A 20,364-nucleotide genomic window follows, 5' to 3' on the forward strand; every position below is an offset into this window, starting at 1 on the left:
TGCTCTACTCTTAGAACTTTGATTACTAATTTAGACCTGGAGACTCCTGTTGGCCGTGATTAGTTCCCTAAACCAGCGTTCATATTCAAAAATCATATAGCAGCCGATGACCGTCTCATACATGCAGAAGATTCAAAGCTGCTACGGAGAGTCGATGATTGCTTCCTCTTTCTCCCAAATATGAAGAGGATGTATCCCCTCTCCTACTTCTTGAACGTCAGTTGCCGCCGAGGTTTGACTTTTGATCTAGTCAGCGAGAAGAAAAATGTGTCATTTGGATTTGGTCGACAAGCTCGCACACAAATTAGAGGACAACTCAAGGGTTTGTGACCCGACCGATTCGAGAAAAAAGATCTTGCTCAAGAAGTGTCACTTATAGCAAACATCTTTATTCACCAATTTGTACAGATGTTCAGATCCCCAGGATGGGTTTGTTCTGGAGAAGGGGGATGGTGGACCTAGATCGTGGATTTTGTCTTTAAGGAGCTTAAGGAACCGCTCACTCAATCGCGTCTGATGGTCCTAGTGTTGGCCACAAGGCGAGGAGCTGTTCAGAGTTATCCCAACTTTTTCGCTATGTTGGAGAGGTACAACCCGGATAGCTACACATTCTTTATACCTGTGGGGGAGTTAGGCTTCGCTCTCTATGAGATGCAAGCAATATCGGGGTTGCCATTCGGACGGATACCCTATGAAGAATTCATCCGCACTACTGAAGAGCTCTCTATTTTGAGGGCGACACACCCAGAAGTTTATGCAACTTTTTAGGAGCTGATGTGTCATTTCCAAATCTGTGCTCAAGTTGTTGGGATGCATGGAGGGGGTATTATGCATACTATGTAGGCGGACTATCTCTTTCAGAACTTAGGTTAGAAAGATAAAGCCATAACCCATCTTGCTGCCATTTCTCCTAAAGGAGTTAAAGCCTGGATTAAGGCTTCAAATGCTACCTATCAGAACGAGCACACGGAAGATGGTTTCGAGGCTGGTGTCAAATTTAAAAGTTTTTACTACCAGGCCACAACTCCTATTTCCGACGTGGCTCTCCTCGCTGGCTTCTTCATGATCTGGTTGAAGCATGTGTAGTACCATCGAAGCCAATCAAGGTGATATTAGCTGAAGTCGTATACCCAGCTATCTTATTAGCTCATGGGAGGCCCATGAGCCTCCTCACTGTTATGGTAAGCTGCGTGCAGAGTAGCCTACAGACGTTGACTTCTGAATTTGTTAACGTCTAGGAAATTAATGTTGCTGGGAGGAAGGCCTGGAAGACTCCGCTACCACGTGTACCAGTGTCGTATACGTATTTGGTGGCCTGGTTTGTGCTGCATTACCCCTCGTTGATGACGGGGGTAACGAAGAAAATGAAGTTCATGTTCCCTTTGTACAGAGATTAGAGTCGGCTACGTGGACTAACATTTACATAGTCAGGGCTCGACAGCTTTTGTCTCAAGAAGACAATTACAGAATTTTCTGCTGCGCTCTTAACTTTGATGGAGTTGATGAGGAGGCACGAGCTTTACGGATGTGCTTTTTGACTGCTCATCATCTCTGGAAGAAGGCGTGTTCAGATGGCTTCTCATGATCAGATTGGGTTATCTGGTCTTTCGCTTGAGGGAGAAGAGCATAATTGAACCTTACATGCCTTCTCGATGAACTAGGCAATTTGGATATGATCAGCTTCATGTTGGCAATCCTAACACGGCATTGGCTCAAGTTAGGAATTTGTACGAGGAGGCTCACGCGTTGTACTTCTTCTCTGCCGGAGAGACTCATGCGCATTTCACATTACCCAACTCATCGCCTAGTTGCTCAACCATTACGGACTTCCGCGATTGGTTTGATAAGGCTTCTCGAATCCCAGAATATGATGTATACACTTCATGCATAAGCAATATTCGAGAACTATTTAAATCGGGAAGCGGCTCTGCCAAGACTCGTTTACCAGGATTAGAGGAGTATCTATCCTGTGAAGGAGAAGTGGTCGAAGTTGGAGAGATCCCAAAGGAGTTACCAGCTGCTGATCCTTCCGAGGAAAAGGCATCTGAAGAAATTCCCGAAGAAGCACCCGCTCTTGAGCCTCACTCCTTAAGATCATCAGGGAAGAAGGCCATTACTGCTGAAGAAGAATGTGAATATGATAGAAGAATTCACAAGCAATAGCCTATTGCAGCCAAGAACTCCAAGAAGGCCAAGTTGATGGGGGACGCTATGAAGTCTGCACCTGTCGCGCTCTTAACTGATAGAGAGGACGAAGCGATTCGATCAATTCCTTCCATTCCTGAGGGTGTGGGAGCCGAAGAGACGTTGCCCATTGGGGGTTTAGAATCCGCTTCTCCTCTCATCCAGGATCAGGGTACACATGAAGACTTTCCTTCCAAGGCTATTCCTCAATCTACTCGTAATGAGTATACATGTCTGATCTATCCGACTGCTCCTCCCCCATACTCGAGAACTTTGAGAGAGTGCATCAGGCAGCTAGAGATGAAAATATAGTTTACGATTGATATCGTTAGCTTAGGGTGGGTCCCCTTTGAATGTTTCAGACCCTTCCTGACTGAAAGCTTAACGGATATCAGAAGTCATGGGAATGTATTCTGGAATGAGAACTGCAGGGAATGTATCATCATTTTGGAAATGAAATTAGAGATGCTTTCGATTCTTCAACACGATGATTTGGGCGAAGAAGTGGACCAGGCTCTTTCTGCGGCCAAAGCATAACGCCGTGAGACTCTTCAAAAGAGCTTGTCTGAGAAAGAATCTCGGATTGCCAGCCTACGGGAGGAATACACTCAGATACAAATAGACATGGGCAGCCTTGCTATGGGTATCCGGGATGCTGCAGCAGAACTCGCTCGCATGGGGGTCGAGCTACCTCAGAGGAATGCCCAGCTGGCTGAGGATATGGAAGTCATAAAAGGATTAGCTGCTCACTATGATGGGCTTCTCAAAGACTATTGCAATGAGATCATCGCTGCTAATAAGATTCGACGAGAGATTACCAAAGCAACACCTGATGAAGAGGAACTCAGGAGCAAGATAACCGAAGAAGTCAAAAAGACTCGTGAGGAGAACATATCAGCGTTGAAGTCCAAGCTCAAGTCCTTTAGGCTGATGAGTCCTGATTTTTAAATTTTGAATTTCTTTTAGCTAGGGAATAATTTTGTATTATTTTCATTTCAATTATCGTCATTTTGTATCAAGTTATCAATATTGAATGAAAATGATATCATTTTGTCTTTCATCATCTTTCTTGTTGAATTCTAATTTAGGACAACGAAAAGTATTGCAAGTGCTACAGGTGTGATGTTACCTTAGCGTAAATTCAAAATTCTCTTTATTACTACTTAGAATAATTCCAAAAAATTTCAATTGTCAGAGGTGTAGTGTTAACTTGACGACATACAAAGCAGGAAAACTAAACATTTACTCCTAAAGCAAATTTTGAATAAACAACCCCTAGCCTGACTTGGCCGGAGATTGAGAGAAAAGGGGGCTTCATTGCCTACGGAAAGTATTTCTTGAGAAACTTTCCGTTAATTGGCATCATTAGCTTGTCGCCTTTTTGATCGATAAGGCGATAAGCTCCGTTCGAATAGACCGATTCTATTACGAAGGGCCCTTCCCATTTGGGGTTGAACTTCCCTTTGGTCTTGTGTGTCATCACCATAGGTCGTATGACGGCTAGGACCAAATCGTCTTTCTTAAAAATCCATTCCTTAAACTTTTTGTTGTAGGTTTTAGAAATCCGAGCTTGATATAGCTCAATCTGCTGCTGAGCTTGAAGTCGCTTAACGTCTAAGGCTTCAAGTTCCTGAAGGCGCAGTCGATGTTTCTCTTCCTCTGTCATTCCGATCGTGATGATGACTCTCAGGGAAGGGATCTGGATTTCTAATGGTAGCACGGCTTCGCAGCCGTATACTAAAGAAAATGGGGTGGCTCTTGTAGGGGTCCTTACCGTTGTGCGGTAGGCCCACAAACATTCGTCAAGTATTTCATTCCAATCACGTCGGCTCTTGGAAACAAATTTTTTGAGAAGCTTCACAATGGTTTTGTTAAAGGCTTCTGCGAGGCTATTTATCGGCGGATAATATGCCGTAGATGCAACACTTTGGATTCTTAACTTATCACAAAACCTCTAAAATCCATAGCTAACAAATTGTGTTCCGTTATCATGGACTATTTGTCTCGGGACTCTAAAACGATAGATGACGTGATGCTTAATGAATTTAATCACATTAGCGGTCTTGACTTCTTTTAGTGGGACTGCCTCCGCCCATTTGGAGAAGTAATCGGCCACGGCCAAAATAAATTGATGTCCTTTGGAATTCGGAGGAGAGATTGGTCCTACGACATCCATGCCCCACATCTCAAACGGTCAAGACGTAGACATGGGATGTAAGTTCCCAAGCGCTTGATGAATGAAATCACTATGGATTTGACACGCATGACAACGCTTAGCGTAGTCAACTGCGTCTAAAAACATTTTTGACCAATAATAACTAATTTGTCGGAGGCAATTTCCCAACTTAGCCCCGGGTTGATGAGCTCCGCACATTCCGTCATGAGCTTCCTTGAGAGCCTCTTTTGCTTCCTTTCGGGAAAGGCATCGAAGAAAAATTCCATCGTGTGATTTATAATACAGGATTTGGGAAACCATGTTGTAATAGAATCGGAGGGCCTTTCATTTGATAGCGGCCACTTTCTTAGAATTATTGGGTAAAATCCTATACAAGACATAGTCGTTATACGGGAATCACCAATCCCTGGGTTCAAATTCCATTGAGGTTGTGTAGACATCTCCTGTCATCATTTTGTTTGAACGTTCTTCTAACATAAGCTTGGAATAGTACAATTCAGGTCCAGTGATAGGAATCATTATTTCAGCCCCTGGTAACAATGCTAATGAGGTCGACAACAAGGCTAAAGCATCTGCATAAGCATTCTGAGCTAGTGGAATATATCTAATGAAGAAACCTTCGAACTTCTTAGCTTGCTTTAACACCGTGAAGTAGTACGGGATCAGATCCTCGTTTCATACTTCGTATTCTCGTCAGAATTGATTCACGATCAACTGAGAGTCACCGTAAGCCTTGAGATGTCGGATGTTAAGCTCTTCGGCAAATTGTATTTCTAATAACAGAGCATTATACTCAGCTACATTATTGGTGCAAGGCTCGATCAGGGAAAATCCTCTCGGGATCACGTGATCGTTCAGAGAGATGAATACGACTCCTACTCCCACGGTAATTGCTCCATGAGGGTTTGCTCTGGATGCACCGTCAAAGAATAATTTTCATACTTGCATAATTTCTTGAGTTACGCAAGCTTCGGCAACTTCGTCGGGCAATTCTTCATAAAGTTTAAACATTCATGGCACCGAATGATCGGCTAGAAAATCCGCCAGAGCTTGACCTTTGATAGCCTTTTGTGGCATAAATTGCATGTCATATTGTGACAGGAGGATTGCCCATTTTGCCAGCCGGCAATTTAGGGAGAATGGTTTCATCATAAGAACCCTCAAGGGATTTACCTTAGAGATGACATGTATTGTTTGTCCAACCAGGTAATGTCGTATCTTTTGGATGGCGAATACCAAAGCGAGTTATTCTTTTTCAACCGAATTATACCAGTGTTCGGCTCCCATCATGGTCCTACTTAAGTAGTAGATGGTCTGCTCTTGCCCTTGGTCATTATTTTAGGCTAATAAAGCTCCAAGAGAATGATCCATAGCTCTCACATATAACAGGAATGGTTTTCTTGATATTAGGGCCACAAGAACCGGCGGTTGAGTGAGGTACCTCTTAATCTCCTCAAATACTTTCTGATAGTCTTCATCCCAAACAAAAGATACTCCTTTCTTTATGAGCTTAGAGAAAGGTTGGCAGCGTCCCGAGAGATTAGATATGAATCTCCGGATGTAAGCCAATCTGCCCTACAAATCTCTGAGTTCTTTGAGATTCTTCGAAGGCGACATGTCTTTGATAGCACGAACTTTCTCTAGATCAAGAGAAATTCCCTTGGATGTAACGATAAATCCTAGGGGTTTTCCGCTTGATACCCCAATGAATGATTTTGTCGGGTTCATCCTCAACTGATGTGTTCACATGATGTCGAATATTATCTTCAGGCCTGTGAGATGATCACATTTATGTTGATTTTTCACTGCTATATCATCAACATAGCATTCAATCTTCTTGCATAAGTGTTCGTGAAAGATTGTGTTCATCGCGCGTTGGTAGGTTGCGCCTGTATTTTTTAATCCGAAGGGCATCATTGTGTAGCAATATACCCTCAATGGTGTTCTAAAAGCAGTATACTTTTCATCTTTAGGATACATCTTGATCTGATTATACCCGAAGAATCCATCCATGAAAGACATCCTCTCATACCCACATGTGTTGTTGATCATGACATCCGTGATGGGGAGTGGAAATTCGTCTTTTGGACAAGCTGCGTTAAGGTCACCAAATTAAATACATATCTGGACCTTACTATTTTTCTTAGGCACTGGAACAATGTTGGCTACCCAGTCAGGATGTTGTTCCTCTTTGACAAAGCCTGAGTCTATAAGTTTTCTGACTTCTGACTCAATCGCTTTCATAATCTCCGGACGAAACCGACGTTGTTGTTGTTTGACGGGTTTTGCATCCGGATCAATGTTGAGACAACAATGCATGGCTATTTTTGGGTCAAGGCTAGGCATGTCTTCATAATTCCAAGCAAAGACATCTATATATTCTCGAATGAGAGATATAAGATTTTCTTTCTCAGAGGGTGATAAGCTTTCACTTACGAAGATAGGTTTAGGGTCGGACTCATCTCCCATATTGACCTGGATTACTTTATTTTCAGTAGGAGGCTCACGTTATTCGAAACGCATATCCCACAAGATGTTAAGGCATTTGATCCAATGGTCATTGGTCGATTCAATCAACTCTTCATCACCCCCTGCATCTTCATATGAGTAACTAGTTGAAATCATGTTCACAGTCAAATTTTTAAAGAAAGGTCCGACGCTGACATCGGATTCTCATGATAATGTTCCAGATGAATGATCTTGACACAGACAGTTACCAGTTTCATTTTCTGAAAGGGAGGGAGTTGTGATGTAACCTACACCTCTTCTAGTTTTCGGATAATAATCCGTAGGTTTTCCTTCGGGAGTGAGGGACATTTGAATCGGCGTTTGCCTTCCTTTCCCGAAGTTTAAACCCTGTCTTTCATTAAAATTATATCTCATTCGCTTTATCAGATATATAGAATTGGGTTCGTGGTAATGGAATTAAGGAACCCCATTATCTTCTTTCGAACTTCCTCGTTTGAGTAATTCAGGTTTAATTTTACCGAAGTAGATCGGCTTCTGCCCTTTCCTTTTGGACGGGAATTTAAAGAAACCCTTCTGGGCATCTTCTACTTCTTCATCTGAAGCGAATGATGACTTAATCGGTAATTTTAGTGATGCCTTGATGCATAATGTGTGCCATGGGCCGGTACCTGCATTAATATCATTCTGTATTTGTTCATTTTTAGATGACTCATCAGACAAATACGTCAAAATAAGATCTTCATTAATGCACCACTCGCCCTCACTCGGTACATTATTATTGTTCTCGACCTGACCCATTACATTGAAGTTCAACTCCCATGGACAATCTTCTTTAGGATCTGGCTCGACGTCAGCTTCGTTATCGCTGTCGACATCTTCTTTCTTCTGTGATTCCGAGTAGAAGACAGAATTTGTGTGGAAGTTTTCCACCCCTCTGAAAGGGTACTTTTCCACAATCAGGGTTCAGACTTCCCCCTCATCATTAGCATACTTCATAACCTGATGTAGGGTAGATGGGACAATGTGGTTTGCATGAATCCATGGTCGTCCCAATAATAAATTGTAGGACGTGTCTGTGTCTATGATGTAACAAGTCACTTCAGACTAGAGATCTCTGATTTGACACCTGAGCTTGATCTTCCCTAGGGGTCGAGTATTGTTGGTGTTAAAATTAAAGATAGTAGTCTGGTTAGTGTTCAATTGATGCATGGGAATCCCTAAGGCCTGCATGACCTAATAAGGCATGATGCTGAGTGCTGAGCCCGAGTCAACTTGAACACGACTGATTTCTGAGGATCCAATGTACCCTGTGTAGTACAAAGTTCTATCATGCTTGTGTTTTACTTGCATATCGTCCTGAGTGAATAATATGCATGGTAAACTTCTTGCTGCTTGTAGACACTGTATACAAGACTGGCCTTCAGAAGCTTCAGGAATCGGAGTGACTTGTGTGATAAAGCTTTTTTGTGTTTGTTAAAGCTTCTATCAGATCTTCCTTAGTGGTTTTAGACAATCTCAGGAGCTCATGGGTAATCCTAGCTGGTATGTTGGCCAACTGCACCAGGACATTGAATCGGAAAGGAGTGCTCGATTCTCCGACTTCTTGAAGAAGGTTCTTGTTGTATCAGATTTCCTTCTATTTCCCTTTATCAATGGATTTTTGTGGAACAGAACCTCCAGCATCTTGGTGATGTTCTTCTGCTTCTTGAGCATTCTGATCATAGTCCTTCAAGTAAGTTTTTCCTGACCGAGTACTAGGGTTGCCTCCTGGGTATGCTGCAAGAACAATCTTCTCTTCTTCTGAGTCGGTGAGAGGCTTAAGATGATCATCATTCTCATTCATGGAGGGGCTAATCATATTGTATGGTTTAGCCTTGCCTCTTTTCTTCCTGGACGAGATGTTCGTCCACTGTTGGTCTTCAACCAGATCGGGATGGACCCACATAATCTCCTCTTTTGAGATAGTGAGGGGTACCAACCCCTTATCTTTCTGACTGTGTAAGTTAGTATTTTTTATGTGCATTTCCCCTTTATGGATAGTGATAACATCATCTGTAGCTGCTACCGAAGGAAAATCACCGAACTGAACCACTATCAAATTGGTGGATACGGTCTTCTGCTCGGGCTTCAATGTAAGCACATTGGCATTCACCAGGTTTTGTAGAATATCTTTGAATACATAGCATTTTTTTAGTAGGATGTCCCAAGAACCTGTGATAATGGCAGTAATTAGGGTCGTCGACTTTTCCTGCCTCATCTGGTTTCCTGATCTCTGGGAGTTGCAATTTGTTATTCTTACGAAGTAGTTGGAACAAAGTGTTCACGTGCTCCTCTTTGAACGAGTACTGCTTGGGCACTCTTTGCTGATTCAGTGCTTTGCTTTGCTTGGCAAGTAATGACCGTGTGCCAGCGTCAGCAGCCAAAGTTTCCTTTCCCTTGGACCGCAGAGCGTTATTTTGGTTGCGTTGTTGCTGCGGCTTTGGTTAAGTGGTTTCTTCAGCCTTGACCCGAGCAACGATTTCTTCGGCTTGTTCTCCTTATGAAACCAATTGTCTTCAGGAGTGACATTCCGCCATCCCAATTTGAGCAAGGAGTTGGGTCTGTAAGTTGTGCTTGTAAGTTTCGACCAAAGTGGATTGAGTCATACCTGATGGGCATCACAATACCATGCTACGGAATCTTTCCACGTAAGTCTTGATGGACTCTCCCTTCCTTTGCTTAGTGGTGAGAAGGGTTGGGACAGACACTTTCGTATCATCCTCAAAAAATCTGGCTAAGAAGATCCTTTTCAGATCTACCCATTTTTGAATAGATTCAGTAGGCCGTTTCATAAATCACTCGAAGACAACTCCTTTAAGAGTGTTGATGAACAAACGGGTCAGAATGACATCGTTTACTACCACATCTGCAGTCTGTGACTTGAAGTAGTAGATGTGTTGGTTCAGTGATCTTGTGCCATCGAAGAGTTGCAGAGTTGGGGCCTTAAATTTTGGCGGATAGGGAGCTGTATCCCATTCGGCAGGATAAGGCGAAGCTCACTCCTGTTGGCGATTGCATTGAGGCGGGCTTCTAGCTTATCCACTTTAGATGACTGAGAATGTAGATCTCTTTCCATCTCCTTCTCGTTTTCATATGAAGATTCTAGGTTGTGAGCCTCACGATCTGAATTCTCGAGCGCTCTCTGCTTTCCCTTTGAGATTGTTCTCCGAGAAGATTCAGGTCTTTGGCCTTTTTCTGAGCCTCACGATCTGAATTCTCAGGCGCTCTCTGCTTTCTCTTTGAGATTGTCCTCCGGGAAGATTCAGGTCTTTGGCCTTTTTCAGCAAGGAGCTGGGCCAACATGTCCTTCATCTGAAGAAATGTCTCTTGCTGTGCCTGGAGCATGGCATGATGTTTGTCGACTCTCTTTGCTAAGTCGTCGGGGCCTCCAGTCATGTAAATGGGAGCCTCTCATACCACGACAGAGCTTGAGGATTGAGATTCGACGATTGCTGGATGTTCATCATCTGAAGTAATCCCCTTGGCTAACTTTTAATAATTAACCGAGCGGATAGCTCCTGTCCGAGTTCGAGTGCGGCGATATATACCTTTGAACTCGTCACAGATTTCCCGGACGGTCGGGGTGTGGCTTATTTCTGATTCGTCAGAACTGGGCGTTGAGGCATTCCCTCTGCCGATCATGTTAATAGTGACTTCAGGATATTCGGCTTCAGAAATCTTCTTCTTGTGATGACGTTGTCGCTTGGCAGGCATGCTAACATTTGTTAATTTTTGTCAAATACATATTGTCGAGGTTCAGGTGCACAGCAAAGGCATTTTGAAAGAACTGCGGAAATGAGCCGTTCACATTGAAATGAATGAGCTACTTGCTGCGATGGTCTCCCTCTAGAGAGTAATTCCAGCAAATCAAAAACTTGGGAGGAGTCCCTCACTGAGCAAGAGGACGGAGATGGAACCCCTACCTTTAAGTGGGTGAACTAGTTCTTGTTGAACGTGAACTTTGAATCCATGTCGCCTTCCTTGAACTTGGCGGACCACATCACGTTCTGGAGAAGAAACACGAAGGTCGCGTTTTGATTTATAAACACTAGGCCTAGGCATGCGTTTAATTAATGAAACAGACCCCTGAGGGTCGTGTTTTATTCATGGGGTGTGCGTCTGGTGGATGAAACAGACCCCTGAGGGTCATGTTTTGGTTAAACGTACCCCTGAGGGTTGCGTTTGGTTAGTGAAATAGACCCCTGAGGGTCATGTTTCGGTTGAACGCACTCATGAGGTGTGCGTTTATCTTTAGCAACATTTTCTTGAGGATCGCATTTTGGATGGACAACGCGCCACTGAGGATCGCGTTTAATCTGTATCACCCGAGGCTCATAATTGGGCTCATTGTCGCGAAGTGCGCGTTCTGGAGTAGAAACACAGTGTTCGGGCAGAGCCTCAAAAACGCGATCCTCACGTCGGGCAAGGGATCGGCTTTCTCGAAGATGCGTCCGTCGTATGAATCTTCTCCGTCTTCGAGCGGCGTTCTTTTTGGCTTGTTTCAATGCCTTGGCAGCGACACCCTCAGCGATGATTGGATCTATCTCCGTCAAAGGCCTTTTACGACCCATGACACGTTGCGTTGACGCGGATGTGGAGTTTTCAACTCGTTGAACGAGTTTGGCATCTTGGCCAAAGGAGAGGGCTTTCTTTGGCATTTCAGCAGCAGTTCTGATCCCCTTGGAGATCTTGCGGATGTTGTGTCTAGCCTTGGGGCTAAGCGATCCATAGGAGACGGCTTCCTCGTACTTGGCTTGGTCAAACTCTACGATGAGAGTTTCGACGGTCGTTCCAGCGAGATGGACGTCGGATTACACCACCACTTCTTCGTCAGAGAAGCTAGTCCCCAGTGGAGTCGCCAACTTTTGTTTGGTGGAAAATTTATAGTAAAAAAAAAATTAAAAGAAATATATTTGATTTGTATTCTCTCAATCTCACTTATAATTTGAATTCCCGATTACAAAAGAGAGGAGAATTGATCTGAATTCTCCCCTTTGTTTAATTCTGGGTTCTTCACGGTGGCGATGGAGTGCCTCCTTCGAATGCTCGCGTTAAATTTGCTCTCCGTTGACGATCCGCACATCTCAATTTACTGAAACAACTAACTTGCGTGACAAGTTTGATCAAGAACTCTTAACGAGTTTTGTATCTCAGAACGAGTTAGAACTCTGATGAACAGAGTTGTTGAAACTGAATAATCGGTTAATAGCCAAGTAAATTTGTTTGTTGCTGAAGGAATGCCCCAAGATCAGATATTCTTGTTACAACCGATCTGATCTCTTAAGGATGATTGCTTTTAATCTCCTCTTTACTGTTGAAAATCCAAGAAGAATCAGCTGATGCCCACTCTCCAAGAAATCCAATCTCTTCAGCCTCAATCCAATCTTCAAAAAGACCGAACCCCCCTCTATTGAGTTTGTTGGGATTTTATAGGAGGATAAGGGTGTAACTAATCCCTTAATCTGCTCCTAAGTGGGCCTGATTTCCTCAGATCGTGGGAAAAACAGTTCTGAAACTGTTCGACTCATGTTTGAATGAGTCAAACGCCCAAATTAGCGTTCAGGACCCTAACTCCGCGTCTTAGACTGGAGACGCGGGGTTGGGCACCCGCTAGATGTTGAAAAACACGAGGGCCGCCCGCGTTTTGTTTGTTGAGAGTTGGAAACGCAGGGGTCGCCTGCGTTTCAATAACTGAAATGCGAAGGTGAATTCCACGTTTCGAAGAGGCTAGTGACTTATAACCTCTTCTGTAGAGCGTTGTAAAGACCATTGTTGAGTGATCTTTGCCTTGGCTGTTTTAGGGTGTGAAAGTCGTCAGATTGTAACTCTCACAGTTGATTGTGAAGACTATTGAATCAGGGCTCTCATCAGTCATCGTGGAGGCCGTCGAATTGTAACATTTTCCCGATCTACGTGAAAATCCTCTGATTGCGGTTTTCATTTGTTGACGTGAAAGTCGTCGGATTGCAACTTTCTTTGTCGAGATGTTGATCGAAGTTTGATAGGGATCAGCCATCTGTTGTGATTTTTAGACAACCTACAACTAGGATCTAAAAATAGCTTAGGCGCCAAATAAGAGCAAATTCAATAGTTTAGAGGTCTGACCATCTAGGAACTAAAAATAGTTCAAGAGATAAGTATGGATAAAATTAGAGCTTTAGGGTGTATTTGGCAAAGTGAACAAAATTGGGCCAGGACCAGTCCTGACCCAGTTCTGGTCCAAAAGAAAACTGGTTTAGTAGCACCATTTAGGTTGGGCTTGGTCCAAAAGAAAAGTAGTTTAGTAGCACCATTTAGGCTAAAAAAATTAGGCCAGCTCTAGCGTGAAAATTTGACAAACAAGAAACAAGTTAAAATTGGGTCAGGTTCAATCGTGACCTAATTTTAACTTGTTGTCAAACACACCCTTAGGGACGAGTAGGGTTTGAAGCCTAAATTCTATTCAACCATTAAAATATTAAATATTTGTTTTTCTTGTATCATGTGTACTATCCTTCTATTTTGAATGAATTTATATGGATTTATTTTTGCTTGATAAAATAAAAAATATTATGTATAGAAGAGTTACAAATAAGAGGAAAATAAGTATGAATTTAATTGTTGGTAGTGAGTTGGTTTGTTCTTATCCACATATTTAAATGTGTCCGCCTAGAAATGGTGCTTACTTGTTTATCCACTCTCACTGAATGAGTGGATAAACAAGCATACCTACGTTCTTATGCACACAATTTATTGTTTTGATACCAAACATACCTACGTCCCTCTATAAATAAATTAACATTTGCAGCTGTAATTATAGTAGGGAATTTTCAAACTGAAAAATAAACAAACATCTAGGCTGGGACATAATGGCGTGCTAACAGTTACAAGTGGCATCGACACGTGCGAGTGGCAGTTTACAGATCAGCAAATGCTCCTCCATTATTGAGTTTGACCATCTCATCCACTTGCATTTGACTGCAAACCAAAGTAACACGTAGTCGTGTACTTCAATTGTGGACCACGGCGAAAATTAAACACAGGATCTTCTGAGCCCGTTGATCTCAAAACAATTTGGATCGGATCGGATCGGATCAAGTTAGACGCGAGCCAGAAGTTCCCACTTGCTTTTCCAGCAGGATTCATTTTTTTATGTCGGGCGTGGCTTTTTAGTTTTTACCGACCTTTACCCGAACAAGGAAATAAAAGTAATATTTAAACGAAATGTACTGCTGAAGATACAGAACTCATAATTTGAATCCGGGCGGCGGTAGGAATATTCTTGGATCAGCAAACGATAACCTGATCCGCCTACGTGCACTAATCAGAGGCCGTTGTCGTAATTTCCCTCGAAGTTAATCCTGGGTTTAGTTTTTTTTTTTTTGAAACGGATGCAGTTGTTTTATTTCGCGGGCTTGGTGTATTTGAGCAAGCGGACAAGAAAGCCGTAAAAGCGACCCAGATGATTCAGAAAAGATCGCTCGTGCATCGATGGAAGACAAACCCAGAATCATTTCAAAAACAGACATCATCTTTCCTCCCCCGGGCCCCTCCTCCTCTCTCTCTCACCTTTATTTACTAAAACACCCCTGTGGGATACTTGGATTAGTTTTGCACCTCCCCACCCCCTCTTCGCTACTCCGCATATCATCAGTGGGTTTTTTTTTATACTTTCCCTTCTTAACAAATTCATACTCCACTACTCAAACGGTTCACAATTTACAAGGTTGCAGGCATGTTAGCGAAAACACTGGCATGTATAAAAACACCTCCATTTATTAAATCAATGTGTAAAAATAATTATATCAGCAGCGTACATGATGGAACATGTTTTTTTCTTTTCTAAACAAGATTCAGATAATTATTTTAGAATATTCACAAACTTTTAGAAAGTGCAATGGAGAAAAAAAACTTAGAAATCTCTATATGATTATGATTCTTTAAAAAATTGACATAATTATGAAATATATTGTGCATTAGATGATGGAAAGTCAGTTTTCAAATTATGAGAGGATGTTTGGTCCAATTGTAATTGTAACTGAAATCTAAAATTGAAGTGCATGTTTTTTTTTTTTGATAACCCAACCTAGAATCGAACTAATAACCTACTCTGAACCTGAACCTGAACCTAGCCTGAAATCGAAACTAAGATCGTGGGAGACATATTTAAACATTGCAACTATCCGAAGAATCTGCCGTGTTTAATTTTTAGGTACACGTGGACGCATGTAATAAGTTGCAAAATGTAATTCATGAGCCCCATTTCTGAAAATAAGATACCCATGAACAGTATGGTCATTTCAGCTTTAATACCTTCTCTATGTTTCTTCTCGTCCATCTTTTCTTGTTGTTTAAAATTCTCTTTCTCTCTCTTTCCCCCCCCTCTCTCCTTTCTATTCTATTTTCTCCTTCCGCCATTTTCGGTCTCACTGCACTTCCCACTCCCGCGCGCAAACTCCTCGCTGCGCTAAAATCGCGCGGATTCCCGTTCTCCGCTTCATCCTCCTCCTCCTCATTTCCTCCGCCTCGCTCATCTCCTCTCTCACCACCGACGGCCTCACTCTCCTCGCACTCAGATCCGCCATCTCGCTCGACCCGACCCGCATTCTCACCTCCTGGTCCGACGCCGACCAGAACCCATGCTCATGGCCCGGCGTCACGTGCTCCCCCCGCGGTCTCGTCACCGCCCTCACCCTCTCCGGCCACTCCCTCTACGTTACTTCCCCCGAGCTCTCTCTCCTCTCCCTCCCTGCCAAACCCTAGACCTCTCTCGCACAATCTCACCGGCCGAGTTCCCAACAGCTGCCGTAACCTCACGTCCCTCTCGCACCTCGATATCCCTCAACTTCTTCTAACGGATCTCTACGCTCCGGCGATCGCTCGCCTCCGAAACTCGCCGGAGTTCTGAACCTCATCGTTCACCCTATCCGGCGATATTCCGCCGGTCTACGCAAGATCCGGTGACTGTGAGCCTGGTTCAGGGCACCAACTTTGAGTCGGAGAGATCCCGGCAGTGGGGTCTTAGTGAACCAGGGGCCAACTGCTTTGCGGAAACCCTAATGCTCTGGCGGTTTCGTTGAAGGGTCTCCTGTGGGGTGGCTGAAAACCTAAGCCTAGGCATGGATTGGAGGCCTGATTACTCGAGCCGAATGGGGGTCGCCGGTGGTGCGCCCGGTGGGGCCTGGGAAGGGGAGGGCGGGCAAGCGTGACGGCGACGATTCTTGCTGGGAAATCGTGTCGCGCTGTTGGTTTCGATTGTTGTGTGCAGTGGCCGTTTCGTAAAAAGCGGGGGAGTGCGGAGGAGAAGAAAGGGAAGGGCGGTGAGGTTACCGTTGGCGAGGAGAGGAGAGAGGGGAGGACTGGTATGTTCAAAACAAATGTTTTGCCCCCAACCTTCAGAAAGAAAATAGCAAATATTTTTTATGATTTGTTTCTGAACAAAAAATTGGAACTTCAAATTTAAAAAGTGTCTTAAATGTGTAGAATTAATTATGACTGTCTTGGAGCGATTGACATTTATATGTAGGGTAACGCTATTGATTTTTTGATGTTATTTGCTACTTGCTAGCCAGCATAACCCCTCTTTAGCCAAGAACGGAAAAAGACAGTAATTATTGTTCTAATTCATTATGAGCACATATCTTTCTAAACATTTTTTTTCTCAAAATACTAGTCTTTTGCTAATTTTTCAGAGTACTATTCCGTGACATACTGTTTTTTGAGTACATTGTGGGCAAAAGTTTTGCCTTTTTAGAACTTCTGTTTTCTAACACTCTGATTTTGTGCTTTAGGCGAGATATATGTAACGGTTGATGAAGGGTTTGCATTGGAATTGGAAGAGCTCCTCCGAGCATCAGCTTATGTTGTAGGAAAGAGCAAAAGTGGGATTGTTTATAGAGTGGTGGTTGGTAGAGGGTCAGCAGTGGCAGTGAGGAGGTTGAGTGAGGGAGAGGAGGGGGAAGGAGAAGAGGACGAGTGGAAGAAGAGGAGGTCGTTTGAAACAGAGGCAATGGCTATTGGGCGCGCAATTCATCCTAATGTCGTGAGGTTAAGAGCTTATTACTATGCCCCTGATGAGAAGCTGCTAATTTATGACTACATTACTAATGGCACCTTGCATTCTGCTCTTCATGGTAAATTTTCTCATCTATTTAATTGCACTAACGAGTGAATGTTTCGAATTATTGCTCATTTATCTATCCATTCTTCAATAGTTGCTCGAACCACTAATCAAGTATTTATTGTTCTTTTGTTGATGTTATATATTAACTTCACAGGTTGTAACCATATTATAATCTTTGAAAGAGTAGGCATATGACATCATATTTTTTTTATCAGAACAATTGCTCCTGTTCTTCCTAAATTTTCAGTTGTTATGTGAAAAGCTGAATTACTTTTTTGTAACCAGACGTTTGGCATAAATACGAACACTTTGGTTTGAATGGTCGATGCTTGCTACGTAACTGATATTGTCCAACCACTTAATAAATGTAAGCCTAGCTGGATTTGTCCCATGCAGAAGCATAACTGAAGTGCCCCTGCTCAAATACAACCCATCTTTTAAATGGGTTGAATCTTGGTCTTTATTATTTGAAGTTATTGAGCTGCAGCAATATTGGTTCGCCGTGGTTAAGCTTGATCTGGTTCTAATCCAACTCAATTGAATGCCAGTTGTTGCTCCGCCAAGTCAGTAACTAAAGATTTTATGCAAGTCTCAAGCTGAGCTAACTACTAGAACATCATCTCATTCTTGAAAAGGTCTTATCTTGCCTCCATTCTTAACCAATCTTCCTGCTTTCCTTCAAGTATCATCTAAAGATCAACACCTAGGAGTAGAAAAAAAGAAAGCAACTCTAATCGTCCTTTAACAACTACAGAGTCTGTCAAAAAGTGTCAGCATGATAGATTGCCTTTGTCCTGAGCCCTCCAACTTCTCCTTCAATTGCTGGCCCCTCTCCAGAAGAAGAGTGCCCCATACAAATGTTTTGTTTCTTTTCCTCCTGTGAATCCATCAAAAGGCACGGTTTAATTCTGGAGTAAACACATTCTTTCTTATAGGCTGTGATTGCGAAATATAGAGCTGTTGCATGGGTTTTGAGCACTGAAGTACTTAGCTAACACAGTGCTACTAATTAGGCAGTTCTAAATAAACCATGGCGGTCTCTTCTGAGTATACAGTATACTGAGGAGCATAGATAAGACCAGTTCCTTTTCCATTTTCAGATCTCTCTTTTTGCTAGTATTATTCATATATCCTTGATCCTTGTCATGAATCTGTCCTCTGTGGTAATTTAGCTCCTGAAGCAAGAAGCTTGGCCCATGAACTATAAAAGAGATTATCCAGGTTGCTAGTTAGATGAAAGTAAGTTGAGGTTCCTTGTATATTTTGGAACTTCCTGGGTGCTCTCTTCTTGTATTGTTTTCCTCTAAAAGGAATACTTGATAGTGAATCTACAATCACCACATTAATTTCCACAAACTACTCATGTGAGTTAATTCATACGTAAGTGTTTTTCATATTTATCAATATATAGTGCTTGTGGTATTTTATCAATAATGAATCTTTACTGCCTCTAAAATTCCCTTCCAATGATTTTGGTTAAATATTTTTCCTTCCTCTTTTTCCAATTTTGAACTGTAAATCTGAGCTGAACACAGCTGAACTTACGAGTTCTACCTTTGACTAAACGCACTCCGCATTCTTTTAAAGTATAAGGTGAACCCTAACTGTCTGATTTTGGCAGGTGGAGCACTGAATCCAACAGCTCAGCCCCTACGCTGGGCAACAAGGCTTGCAATAATCAAAGGTGCAGCCAGGGGCTTAGCATATCTCCATGAGTGCAGCCCAAGAAAATACATCCATGGGAACATAAAAACCTCGAAGATCCTTCTTGACGATGATCTCCAACCCTACGTCTCTGGCTTCGGTCTCACCAGACTCCTCTCTGGCACACAAAAGTTCACCCACTCCCTCTCAAAAAAACTAGCTGCTACTGCCATCACCCAATGCACGGCGACAACCTCCATTGAATACTTGGCCCCTGAGGCTCGAATCCCAGGAACCTTAATCACCCAAAAGTGTGATGTTTACTCATTTGGCATCGTGCTGTTAGAGGTATTGACTGGTAGACTGCCCGGTGGCAAAGTGGAGATTGGACAGGAAGAGGTTGAGGGATTTGTGAGGAGGGCATTCAAGGAAGAGAGGCCTTTATCTGAGGTCATAGATCCTACTTTGCTACATGAAGTGCATGCAAAGAAACAGGTGCTTGCTGTGTTTCATGTGGCTCTCGGATGCACTGAATCTGATCCTGAGTTGAGGCCAAGGATGAGAGCTGTATCTGATAGCCTGGACCGAGTTGGGTCGAGCGACTGAGTACCATGACTTTTTGTTGTAAATTTACGTCTTGGTCTCGGAATTCACAACTCAAATACGACCCCCTCTCTATAATCAATTCAAAACTTGGAAGAAAAATGAGATTTATAGAGAGTTGTATTTGAGATGTGTTATTTTGGTTCTAGTTAAGTGTAAGCTTTTGTAGGCGTAAAGGCCGACAGGCCTGTAATTTAGTGTTCAATATGTTCTGCGGGCCTGATGGAAGGCAGGGTTGGCTGCTGGTGGAACGCGTGCTCTTCTCGAGCATGCATCAAAAATTCAAAACACGTTGGTGTCTCTTAATCTATTTTTTATGTTGGTGCAGTTTTAATTAATTAATTAATTAATTTAACAAAATATTTGCATGGATGTCATGGGGAGCTCTTAGAGGACTGCTGTCGACTTGCTTAGAGATCTCAGATATCTCAATGATGATGTTTTTCGGGTTTATCTTTACTAGTTGGGTTAATGGCCCATAGAGCCCTTGTCATAATTAAATTAGGGGTGGTAAACGGGTCGGGTTGGGTCGGGTCATAGTTGACTCGATCTGTATAAGTATGACCCGACCTGGCCCGTTTAATAAATGGGTCAATACGATCCGACCCGTTTATTAAACAGGTTACCCGACCCGTTTATCAAAGCTCACTTTAAGATGACAATAAATTCCTTCTTTGCTTCCTCCTGAGCTTCTCCGTTGAGTTTCCATAGCCTCGTGTCGCATTCGTTTATCTGATGGTATAATAAGAATGTAGAGATATCAGCAAACAGAAATGATACCATTCAGAACCAAAAATTCGGCTTCAACAGATTTAGATTTGCATATCTGATGGGTATAATAAGCATGTAGAGATATAAGCAAACAGAAATGATACCATTCTGAACCAAAAATTCGGCTCCAACTGATTCATATTTGCTTCTATACTCAAATCATGGCATAGAATCATTCAGGCGTCCAATCTTGAACCAAGGTGAGATGAGACAAATATATAAGGGAAAACACACAATTACTATGCTACCTATGTCTCAAATACAAAAGGCCCAAGAAAATGCCGAAAGAACTCTGTATCGGTTGAGAAATACCCAAGAAAACACACAATTACTTCAGCTCTTCCATACATATCAACCGTACAAACAAAATGTTTGG

At 42.7% G+C, this 20,364-nt stretch overlaps 1 protein-coding gene across 1 annotated transcript; it reads left to right on the forward strand.

Moving 5' to 3' along the window:
* On the forward strand, positions 2,809-19,547 carry LOC109841809 (receptor protein kinase-like protein ZAR1). Its single transcript, XM_020410747.1, has 5 exons — positions 2,809-3,101; positions 8,309-8,561; positions 15,993-16,209; positions 16,639-16,980; positions 18,592-19,547. Exons 1-5 carry the CDS (start codon positions 2,809-2,811, stop codon positions 19,218-19,220), a joined length of 1,734 nt encoding a protein of 577 aa, XP_020266336.1. The 3' UTR covers positions 19,221-19,547.

The sequence above is a fragment of the Asparagus officinalis genome, chromosome 5, assembly GCF_001876935.1.
Source record: "Asparagus officinalis chromosome 5, Aspof.V1, whole genome shotgun sequence".
Lineage (NCBI taxonomy): Eukaryota > Viridiplantae > Streptophyta > Magnoliopsida > Asparagales > Asparagaceae > Asparagus > Asparagus officinalis.